At 46.9% G+C, this 12,251-nt stretch overlaps 1 protein-coding gene across 1 annotated transcript in view; it reads right to left on the bottom strand.

Annotated features, from left to right (window-relative positions):
• Positions 1-3,227: 3,227 nt before the first annotated feature.
• The window catches only part of ADCY9 (adenylate cyclase 9), a 210,918-nt gene continuing 201,894 nt past the window's right edge, over positions 3,228-12,251 (bottom strand). The window contains exon 10 of the mRNA XM_006897431.1: positions 3,228-4,398. Coding sequence (XP_006897493.1) covers positions 3,228-4,398 — 1,171 coding nt within the window. The remainder of the gene's footprint in view (positions 4,399-12,251) is intronic.

Raw genomic sequence — 12,251 nt, 5'->3', positions numbered from 1 at the left:
ATCTGGGACACTGTCACAAATTCATCCTTTGTGGCTAGATTTCTGTCAAGATTCCACATAAAAAGAAACACTTTTCAATCCAAACTACCAACAGCAAATATGTCCATGAAAAGAAACGAAAACTGACCCACAAACATGGTGAGGTTTTGGGTTGTTGCTCTGCTTTGCTTTTTAAGTTGTTTTGTTTCCCAAGGCCTGATGGGAAGGCTAAGGGTTCCATGGTAGCTACCAAGCAGTACGGTGGAGCACACATCCCTCTTCTGCAAGCAAGGACTAGACAACGAGTCTCTTGATTTAAGAATATTTTAATGTCCATTTCCTCAGTGGATGAGTTTGAAATGATTGAGAATTAACAATTTAAAAAGAGCACAGCAAAAGAAATGTAAAAGGCAATCATTTGTTTTTGCTCACTGAATTTCAGATTCTTGTCAGGATGTGATCCCTTCTCCCCCATACCACCAATCAAAAGATAAAAAAGGGGGGGAAAAGCCTACTTGGAAAATCTATGAGTTCAAAGACAGATGTATCTTTGGATACAGGTTATTATTAGCCCACGTGATGGCAAGCACGCTGCCTTTTTATTTTTATTTATTGTTTTTGGCTCTCCATGTCTTGTGCAAAAATGCTCAGGGGATGCTGCCAAGGGAAGAGGGGTCAGGTTGAGTGGGGTCATGCAAGGTTGGGGCCACCTGGGGGCTCTCTGAGCTGTTGGGGGTTCCCAGAATGGATGCCTTGTGTATGTCTGTTGGATAATATTATGTGTGCTTGTTTATTGTCTATTTCTAGATATAAAATGTCATCTGATCTTGAAGGACAAGAAGAAAAGGGGGCTGCAGCCCAGAGCAGCTATTTACACACATTCAATGCTGAAATATTGCTTCCTGCCCGAGGTTCCTAGGAGGTACTGCCGCCTGGAAGATCGCTTCCCTCTCATGGCTAGTGCTGAACCCCGCTGAGACACCCAACTGTCCCCTGCTCAGTGTCCCCAGACTTGGATGCTATGTCTCCATTGTGATCTTTGCTCCAATTTGAGGTATGCTTTAAGGCAGGGACCTGGGCGGCCAGTTACCACTCATGCTGGCCACTCCTGAAAGCTCAGGGAGGTTGGTCAGGATGATTCTGAACTCTAGGTGGCCGTCTTTGATTTCAGTACTCAGGACAGCAGACATCCACGGAGCTGCTCCTCGTCCTCCTAGGGGTCGGGACCACTGCCAGCTCTGATGGTCAGAGAAGCAGCTTGGCTGGCAGGAAGCATGGAGCGGATGGCACTCTGTGGAGGACATATGCCTTCGGCAGCACCAAGAAGCTGCTGGTCACTGGCCCCACTCACCACCTCTGCTGTAGCTCTGGAGGACAGACCTCAGGGGGACATGCAATCCTTGAGGACATCTCTTAATACTGCTGGAATTGTACTCCCCAAGTGTCAACAATTTCTACATTCAAGAAGAGGGCATCAAGTAGTGTTTCTTAGGAAGAAAAATAAAAAAAGATGTTAAGTCCTACATTTCTTTATAAGAATATTGTGAGAGGTACTGCCACATCCATCTTTCTGCCATATGGGATGATTGGCACTGTGATGGCATCCTGTGGATGACTCTCACATGACTGAGAGAGCTCCAGGTTCCAGGGCTCTGTGATCCCTGGTGAGCTGGCCATGTCAGGCCTCCCTCACACAGTGTCTGGAGAGGGTGAGTGCTGTTGGGACGTGCTGCTGCTAGGTACACTGGGCAGAACACTGGACAGTGAAGGACACACGCTAGGGAGTGACAAGGGAGATTTTCATGGTGTCATCTTCAAAACAACCACACAGCAGTTTGGCCATTGCAGAAGCTCCATTATTCCCTGTTCAGCATGACCACAAAGTCAGCAAGGCAGGGCCAAGGCTCATGTGGGTTGGATTTCCCTGGTTGACATTCCTCATTTGCATATAGATGACTATCCCTAGATCCAGTGTAAGAACTCAGAAGAGGGTAGTGTCAGCTCACAACAAGAAATTCCACCATGAGTGGCCAGCCAGTGCTGTAGCTGGACAGCTGGAGCTCCTGCTGACACAAATATAGTCGTGGGCACCCAGTCTTCCTCTTCCTTGGCTTGGCTTAAGGGCAAGCTCCCACCATGGCAGTTCAGATTCAACCCTCGGTGCTGGGTAGTGTTCCAAGTGCTCTTCAGACCCTTAAGTGCATTTGATGTCTGGAGAAGGGGTCCCCATCTAGAGAGACCCTCGTGGTGATGGGGGACTTGGGTTGAGAGTTCTTCCTGATTCTTTGCTCTGCTGTAGCCCTTTTCCAGCTTCCTTCTACCAAGACCCCATGACCCTCACACACACACGCTTCCTGATAAATAAATAAATAAATAAATTTGACCCTGGGACATATATTTTGAGTTTCTCTCTTAGACGAGATGTCTTCAAAGACTAGTGTCTTGGCTCCCAGTTAGAAGATTATTCGGAGGAGGGTTGTAGGAGCAAGGTCAGCTCTGGAGAGACCTGGGCAGGCCTGCCTGCCAGCAGGCTGTGACTGTCTTCCTGGGAGCGGGTGGCCATAAAGAGTGCTTGGTGCTGACCCCAGAAGGCCTACTGCACAGTCTGGTAGACCGGGAGAGGGCTGGGCATGGGTCTTTCAAGAGCTGGGGCTGCATGACTTTGCAGAGGCCTCCCCTTCCTGCAGACCACCACGTGCTGCCCTCATCCTGGACACACTCCTTCTGGCACTTTCTGTCAGCCCTGTGAATGTGTGTGTGTGTGTGTGTGTGTGTGTGTGTGTGTGTGTGTGTGTGTACACACTGATGTAGGAAGGTCCAGTCAGGAAGGACATTATTCTGTGTACAGAAAGGGAAATACCCTCCAAAAACACCCTCAGGAACACTGAATTACAGAGGAAAAAGTGTCTTGTGAGAAAATGCAATAAAAATTATTATCTTAACCACAGCTTCTGATTTGAGAGTCAAATAGCATCTAGAGCCACGTTACCCCACGGCCTCCCCACCGGATGTGGCGGCCCAGGCCAAGGCAGGCCCTTGAAGGCACTTGTCCACTCCCACACTGTTGAGTGGGGACATGGAAGTGGGGCAGCCTGGGGAGGGGCATCTGGCAGACAGATGAGAGGAACCCTGAAGAGCCAGGATGCACACACTGCTCAGGGCTGAAATGAGTGTGTAGGGAGATATGAAGGGCAGGACAGCCACTGTCCTGTCTCATGGGGACACAGCACCGTGGGTAGCTGCGCTAGTCACATGGCCTTGGTGGTATTGAGCTTGGTCAGCTCATTGGTGTCCTCCAGACCAGTGTCCTCCCCGTCACTCCTCTCTATGGCTTTGCTGAACAGGGGCCTCTCCTCTGCTCTCACAGGCTCCCGCCGGGGCCTCTGGGAGGATGCGTAGGCATCCCTGGCCTGTGGGCTGCTGTCCGAGGTCTGTACAGAAGGCACCAAGTTGGCAATCTCATCGGTGGGTGACCGCCCAATGCTGCCATCCACCTGGACGCGGATGTCCGGGGAGATGGACAGCTGGTGCTGCGGCACAAGCCCACTGTCTGTACACTTGGGGTACAGGTAGGTCTTCATCTGACCCTTCCCCTTGACATTTACCGTCCCACGGTAGTCAAACTCATAGCCCATCTTGCTCAGGGCACGGTAGCTCTCCTCGCTCACCTGGATGCGGCACTCAACGCCAGTGGTATCCATGCGGCTGGCGATGTTGACGGTGTCCCCCCAGATATCATAGAGCAGCTTGGTGGTGCCAATGACGCCAGCTGTCAGAGGCCCGTGGTTGAAGCCCACGCGCAGCTTGAAGTTGAACCACAGCATGTTATTGTTGAAGTCATCCACCACACCCATCATTTCCTTGGCGAACTCAAATAGGACCTGCAGGTGCCCCTGGGGATGGCTGCCATCCTGGCACTGGGCCGTGTTCAGCCCCGAGGCAGCCATGTAGGTGGCTCCAATGGTCTTGATCTTCTCAATGTTGCTGTAGTCCGGCTTACTCAGCAGCTCGTCAAAGTCCCCAATAAGCTCATTCAGGACCCGGTAGCACTCCTTGCCACCCTCGTAGTTCTCCTCATAGAACTCACTGAAGTTGACGATGCTGGCAAAGATGACGCCCCCGCTATCGTGGTTCTTGGAGTAGGTCTGGGAGACCTTGAGCTGCTCAGCCACGTGATAAGGGATGATGTTTCTTAGCAGCCAGTCCGCCTGGTCCCGCATGCTCTGGATCTTGGTACGGTGGAGGTCGGCTTCTACGTCTCCGTGGTAGTGCAGGCGGTAGCTGACCTCAAACTCTCGGTTCAGGAACCAAACCAGGAGCAGCAGAAGGAAGCAGCTCAGCAGCACTTCCTGGCCGATCATGCTGGCTGGCTTCCTGCTATTCTGGGGCTGCGAGCTGTTGCAGAGACTCCCCTGGGAGCTGCGGGCAAAGGGGAGAGAAAGGATAGGCTTTTTGAAGGTACTGTTTGGGGTGAGGGCCTGCCTAGTCCTCAGGTCTGGAAACAGCCCTGCTAAGTGGCATCTAGGCCTCAGCTCTGCCAAGGATGCTCTCCCATCACCAAGCTTGGGGCAGTCAGTGCTCATTGATTTCACAGAAGATTCAGAGCTGCCGAGGCCTTTACTTGGGCTCTGCCATTGCCCTAGTTTTCAGAAGTCTTAAGCTTCTTGATTTTTAAAAAAAAATTTTTTTAACTCTTAACTTACTTTTGGAAACTTTACAGACTAGTAATCCACTGTCTCTGGGCTGATTCCACTCACAGCGACCATCCAAGATGACAAGGACCTGCTCTTGGGATGCTGAAGCTCTGCTGGGTGCTGTGCTGTCACTCAAAGGCCACACCTCTTCAGTGGCTCCACGGGAGAAAGGTGGGCAATCTTTTCTGTGGTCAGCTGTCAGCTAGTTCTGACTCACTGGCTGGGAGCTAAGAAGCTTTACGGGGGCACATTGTTCCAGCTTTCTTGTGCAGCGCAGCTGATATTCAAACCTCTGACCTCTGGGATAGCATCCCTGTGCTTTCACTAGCACATCATCAGGGCTGTTTACAGATTAGTGGAATACTTTCCATTTTAAAAACTTCATAAATTCATAAAGTCAACACCCATGCACTGTACATGTGAATTAAAGAACTTAAAACTTGCCACAATCTGCCCTTTCTAATCACATCCCTCACATACTCATACACACTCACATCTCATTTACCCCCCCACCTATATTCACATACCATACATTCACACAAGTCGTGGTCTTCCCAATTACTTGTTATGCTTCAGAGAGCAGAACAATGACTAAGGCATACAGAAGAAGAACAGATTCCTTTGAGTTGTGGTGCTGAAGAAGAGTTTTGAACATACTGTGGACTGCCAAGAAAACAAATTGGTCTGTCTTGGAGAGGGTGAAACCAAGTCTCTCCTTGGAGGCTAGGATTCTGAAGTTTCATCTCACATACTTGGGGCATGTGGCCAGGAGAGATTGGTCCTTGGAGAAGGACATCATGCTCAGAAGGGTGGAGCGATAGCACAGGAGAGGAAGACACTGGTTGAAATGGATTGATACAGTATCTGGGACAATGGGGGTGGTGTGTCAGAATTAGTGAGACAGGATCAGGACAGGGAAGGATTCAGAGCTGCTGTACATAGGGTCGCTATATGTCACAGGCGACTCAATGGCACATAACAACAACAACATACTATATTGATTGTTATTTATCTTAGCCTCTTGTTTTGAGTCAATAAGCCCTTGTGAAGGGTCTTTGTATTTAAAAGTCAGTCGTTATTATATTTTGGAGGAACATTCTTCTAAGTGGTACAGTACTCTTCTGTCAATATGCTGTACTGAGGTAACCTGGGGTTGCTGTGATGCTGAACCTTGTGCTACTGGGGTGTCAAAAGCCATAACAGTTACCCATGGTGGACAGTGTTTAGTGGAGCTCCCAGTGTAAGATGGGTTTGGAAGCAGGAGTGGCATCCACTTTCTAAAAAAAAATGCCTCTGGAAACTCTATGAACTTTGATAAATGACCATAGTTATAGAAAGGCTTCAGGATCGCTATGAGTCATGCTCAATTCAATGGCAATCAACAACAACAACATTCACACTCCCTCCAAGTACATAGACCCCCCCATTCACACCTCTTCACATTCATACATTCCCCTTACACACACATACACACTCCCCACACACTCACACTCTCATACATCCTACACTCACACCTCCACACACTCATACTTTTCCCACACACACTCTCACATCCCCAAACTGTCATACACCCCACGTTCAGACATTCTCCCTACACACACTCCCTCACACACTCCTACATGCACTCTCTTATACACACTACCCTGGTATCTTCTCACATTCATACATCCCCCATACACTCTCATACACGCTCCTCCACACACTCCTACATGCACATTCTCATGTGCAATGGGAGGAAACACTAGTAGTTCTGCACCATCTTCACAACTGCTGTTGTTGAGGTCACCTGAAGCAGGCACAGAGGGAACCCAATGTCCTAATATAATACATAGACATGCTTTAATTTAGTCTGGTCACTTGGCTTATGCTATCTTTGATGCTGACAAACCACACAGCAATCGGGATCCCATGAACTGGTTCTTTTCAGGGAAGCAATGTTGTGATGTTCTTGTGGCTGATGATCAACACAAATGTGCTGATGATACATAGACCATGCCCATCTATGAATGCAGCAAACAATGCAGCCATAAATATCCTGTGTCCATGCTTGGAAATGTAGAGGATCAGTAAAAAAGAGGAAGACCCTCTGACGGATTGACACAATATATATAGTGATAGCAATGACTGTGATGATAGTGCAGGGTTGCTGGGTATGACTCTGTTGTACATGAGGTCACTAGGGCTCAGAACCAACACAAGGGTCCCAACACTAAATAGTACTAACCTTAAAGTCAGCAGTTTGACCCCACCAGCTATTCCTCTGGAAGACGAGGTGATGGAATCTGACAAAGATCACAGGCTAGGAAACTCCACGGGGCAACCCTACAGGGCAACCCTATGGGGCAACCCTACGGGGCAACCCTATGGGGCTCTTCTACTCTGTCAAATGGAGGGCATGTCACAATTAGGAACAGACTCAACAGGAACAGGTGGTGCAGACAAATGGTTACCATGTATGGCTGCTAAATGAAAGGCTGCTAAATGAGGGAGGAGTCCGACCAGAGCCGCCTGTGAAAGGCCTGGTGACCGTCTTACCAGGGACCACGATCTGTTCTGAAAGGTGTGGGTGGCTGAGGGTGGCAGCCCAGAGGACGGCAGCCAGGCAGCCTGCTAAGCAGCATCCAACAACAATATCCATTTGATGATCAGCCATTAGAACAATATGGAACAATACATACATTGCAGATTGAAGGAGGGGAGGGGGCTTGAAATCTGTATGAATGAGTGAATGAAAACCATTTTCTTTTTAAACTTTCATTCAAATAATAATTGCTCTTTAAAAAAGTAAAACATCCCTTTATCCAAATGAATTATCTAATATCTGTGAGACAAACTCCCAGAGGTGGAATTGTGGTGTCACTGGATATACCACATATTTAGACTTTTTTTTTAAAGACATTTCCAAGTTGTCCTGATTAGAGGTTATATGTTACATAGGGAAGATTTGCTAACAAGGATCTCTTTTAAGTGCTAAAGAGCAAGGATGTCAGTTTAAAGGCTAAGGTGAGTCCGATGCAAACCATGGCATTTTCAATTGCTTCCTACGGATTTAAAAGTTGGAAAGACTGAAGGAAAAAAAAATATCAATGCCTTTGAATTGTGATGTTGGAGAAGAATACAAAAACAAGAATAAGAAGGATTTCAAAAACAACAAACAAATCTGTCTTGGAGGAAGTGCAACTAGGCTGCTCCTTTGAGATGCGGTGGTGAAACTTCATCACAGACTGTGGGCGTGTTGTCAGGAGGGGCCAGTCCTTGGAGAAGGACATCTTGCTGGGAGAGGTGGACGGGCAGACACACCTTGACTGACGAGAAAGACTGACACCATGCCTGTAAGAAAGGGCTCCAGTGCGGGGGAGATTACGAAGGCTGAGTAGGGTCAGCAAGGTCACTGAGGTGACTCAAAGGCACCTAACCACTACAAGAGGTGGGCAAGGCTGCTGAAGTAACTCAATGGTACCTAACCACAAGAGGCTGAAGCCACTTCTGTTCCTCCAATGAGTCAACCAACCTTGTTTGCATGAAGTTGTTCCAAGGTGGGATGGTGCTGGGGATTGGTGGGCAAAAAAGCCACTCTTTCTCAAAGTTTATGTGAAAAATATACACATTCCTATTCATAAATACTTCACAGATACAGTGCATCATAGACTAGGAAATTTGGAGTGGGGGCCTGAGGCAATCACATTAATACTAATTTATTTCTAGTCCTTCTGCTTTTCCTCCTAAACAGTGTCATTCTGTGAATGGGCTCCGTTCATATGTTATGTAGCCCAAGGTATCTGTAGATGCTGTTACATGTCACAGAGTCAATTATGACCCAAAGCCACCCTATAAACAGCAGATTTGAACCCTGCTCCCTACCCTGTACCATTCTTACCTTCTCTGATATACCTCAACCCATTGTTACAGTCACTGTGTCAATCCATCTTGGTGAGGGTCTTCCTCTCCTATGCTGACCCTCTACCCTCCCCAGCATGATGTCCTTATCCAAGGACTGGCCCCTTGTGACACCATGTTCAAAGTATGTGAGATGAAATTTCAACAGCCATCTCTAAGAAGCAGCCTGGCGGCACTCCCTCCAAGACACACTTATTAGTTTCATGGGACAGCCCACTATATTTTATGAGCAATGGGCCTGCCCAAAACTTAAGAAAACAACTCAACTCATTACCATGGAGTAAGGGCTGCTGTACACCTAACCCTCCAGTGGGTTTTCAGAGACTCTAAGTCACATTGGAAGAGACTTCCCACCTTTCTTCCATGGAGCTCTTGGTGGAATGGAACCTCCAAAAAGGTGCCACATTTGTGACAGCAGTGCAGCTTATTGCTGAACATGCCACCAGGGCTCCCTTACAGTCTACAGCACTGAAAAAAATCCCAAATTGGTGCAATTTACTGTCAATTTGGCATGATTATCAGTAGTTGCCCATTGTGCTGCCGATCCTATCCCCTAGGACATCAATAAGGCAGAATTAGAGGCACTTAGGTAACGAGGCCATCAGCCTGATCTGATGCAGGGGAAGTGTGGTCTGCACTGAATACACATATGGTATGGACTCTGGCAAAGATGGAGGACTTGCCTGTGGACACTGCACCTGGAGCATCACCTCCAGGCTTGAATAAGCAACTGCTCCAACAGCTGCCCTTGGACTCTTCAGCCTCTACAGACACTTCTCTCCTCATGTCTGGCCCACAGAGCTGGGACTTGCCAGCTCTACAATGTGTAAGTCTTTCTCTCTCTGTGTGTGTGTGTGTATGTGTGTGTGTGTGAGAGAGAGAGGGTGGGAGAGAGAGAAAGAGAGGGAGGGAGGGACACAGAGAGAGGGAGAGAGAGAGGAAGAGAGAGTGGGAGTGAGAGAGGGAGGGGGAGAGGGAGGGGGGGAGGGAGAGAGAGAGAGGTTTTACTTTAGAGAACTTGGCTCAAGACTGGGTTCTAAGACTGAAGATATAGAACCAAACACCTCAGCAGAGTATCACAAAGGTATGCCTGCTCTATGGATCTCAAGTGTTAAATAGAAAAAACTCTTTCAGAGAGTTCAGGCAGACTCAGGCACAGCACGCTAAGCCCACTGGTGGCTTCTCAAAGCTGCAGGAGGTGTAGTGTGGGGAGCTGGTCTTTACTGTGGGCTCATCAAGGTAAGAGGAAGCCCAATGTGGTAGCACCAAGGACCCTCTTGGCCCTAATGGCCAGCCACCGCCCCCCACCCCACCCCAAGGCTATCCAGGGGCCTCGGGGCCCGAGAGCACTGACGGTCCTTGGTAGACATGGGAGTTGAAGCCAGGTGTACTGCTTTCCATTGCTCTTCCCTCAATGGCTATGGCCCAGGTGACAGGGCCCTGACTCTGGAGATGACACAGACCAGTCCCTTTTGGATGGAGCTGGGAAGAACATAGCATGGGCTTGTGGGGAGGACCCTGGTCTGGTTTATTTTATTTTAGCCTTTACTTACTAGGAATAGAAAGCATTCTGATGCAGTTGTTAAGAGTTTGGCTGTTAATAGCAAGGTCAGTGTTTGAACCTCCTAGCTGTGCTTAAGGGGAAATACCTGGCAGTCTGCTCTCATAGACTCAATTTCACTCTCAGGTTGAGTCGGTTTCACCTCTGGGCTTGAGACTCTAAATCCTAACGAGAGGAGACTGCTTGGCCTTTGGGTTGGCAAACGGACTATGCCATAGAGTTCCACTCCTATCTAAATTAAAGACTATAGCCTGTGAAATCCTATAGGAGAGGTTCTCCTCTGTTCTTTAGGATGGGGAGGAGTCAGAATCAACTCAACAGTATCAGGATGGCTTTTGATTAAAGAAAAGGTGTTTTTATAAGCACAATTTCTATCTGACACACAAGTTGGCTGGCTCGCAGAAGATGACATTTTTACTTCTGATATAACAGCCTACATTTCTTATTCTAATACAGGAAAGATAATGATCCAACTTTCAAATTAAAATGGTATTATTAAAAGTATTACCATCTTGGAGTGACTCCTCTCTTATTTTTTTAAAAACAAATACATAATGAAATACCTAGTTGTAAATAGTGTCTTTAAAAGAAGAATACCAAGCCATATACATTTCCCACAGTGCGGTGTAATTTATAAATGCTGCAGAAATGGCAATATCGCAGTATGTGTGTAATGGGTTGAATTATGTGTCTCCCACGAATATATGTGTATAATGGTGAAATGTGGAAATTATGTAATAATACCTATGATTTGGTAAACCAAGCAGTCACAAAGGATTAAAGGTGGAAGCCAACACCAGGTGTTCCACCATTAACCCCATCACAACTTCAGTCAATGTAAGGGTGGTTTCCCTTATGTAGGGCCTGTAACATCTTTCATCTCATAAAAGGGTAGAAAACTGAGCAGACAGAAGGAATCACAGTACCATCAAGACAGAAGAGCTGAGAGATGGAGCAGGTCTTGGGGACCCAGGTTTCTGTGCTGGGAAACTCCTAGAATCAGGAGATAGACAGAAAGCTCTTCCCTAGAGTGAGCATGCTGATTTTGGGCTACAAATTTCTGTTTGTCAAAGCCAACCCCTTGTGGTATTTTTGTTACAGCAACACTGGAAAACAATGTTTATTATAATTTACTTCATTTTTTTATCATTGTCAACTGAAGTAGTTGATGATTTGCCAGCATTACTATGATTAATAATATGAGAAGTATATTTGGGCATGAAATCTTTTCCAAAGGCTGACTTATATCCTCAAAAGTAAAAATAGAATTGCTAGGTTATGAATATTCTCAAATTTTTCCCCCAATGGATTCTCAAATTACTTTCGGAAACTATTAGACTGAATAAAGGCATAGCACAAAGGACCTAGCTGGAAAATGAGGGAGGTCAGACATAAACCAATGCCAGGGACTATGTGACTTCAGGCTGGTACTTTAAGCTCTCTGAACCTCAGTTTTCTCACATGTAAAATGGGGACAAAGTCATCAGTGTATTGTTAAGATGAAGTACATGTATATTTTAAATGCCAAGTAACCCCTTGAACTCTAATGATGCAGTTGGTTGTGTTGCGTTGCTAACTGAAAGGTGTACAGTTTGAACCCACCAGCTACCCTATGGGGAAAGATGGGATAGTTTCTTTCTTTGAAGATTTACAGCCTTGGGGAACTGATGGAAGGTAGACATGTCTCAGAATTAACTCAGAAACAGTGCATTTAGATTGGTTTTGATGTTTAGAGAAAAGCAAAGACTTAACATTCTTCCCAATTTTTCTCTTTTCTTAAACTTGGTTTGGGTGAAAGTTTCTAAAGCAGATCAGGTTCCTACTGAACAATTTATCTATTTGTGTTGTTTCATAACCTCTGTAGTCTCTTCCTTCACATCACAGCACCTTGCTTCCTTCCTGCATTCTCCATAAGTACGCACCCTTTTCTCCTGCCCCTTTCTACTCCTGAGTTCCCTTTCAACTTCTTGTCACATTTTAAAACAATCCAGGGCCCAAGTGAGCACTGCTGCTTCTTGGTTTGGGAGATGTTGTTGTTGTTGTTGTTATGTGCCATCGAGTCGTTTCCGACTCATAGCGACCCTATGCACAACAGCTCTAAACCCTGCTCTATCCTGCGC

This window comes from Elephantulus edwardii, unplaced genomic scaffold (genome assembly GCF_000299155.1).
Source record: "Elephantulus edwardii isolate Elephantulus edwardi_28Jun2011 unplaced genomic scaffold, EleEdw1.0 scaffold00209, whole genome shotgun sequence".
Classification (NCBI taxonomy): Eukaryota; Metazoa; Chordata; class Mammalia; order Macroscelidea; family Macroscelididae; genus Elephantulus; species Elephantulus edwardii.
This window is presented reverse-complemented; position numbering and strand designations above follow the sequence as displayed.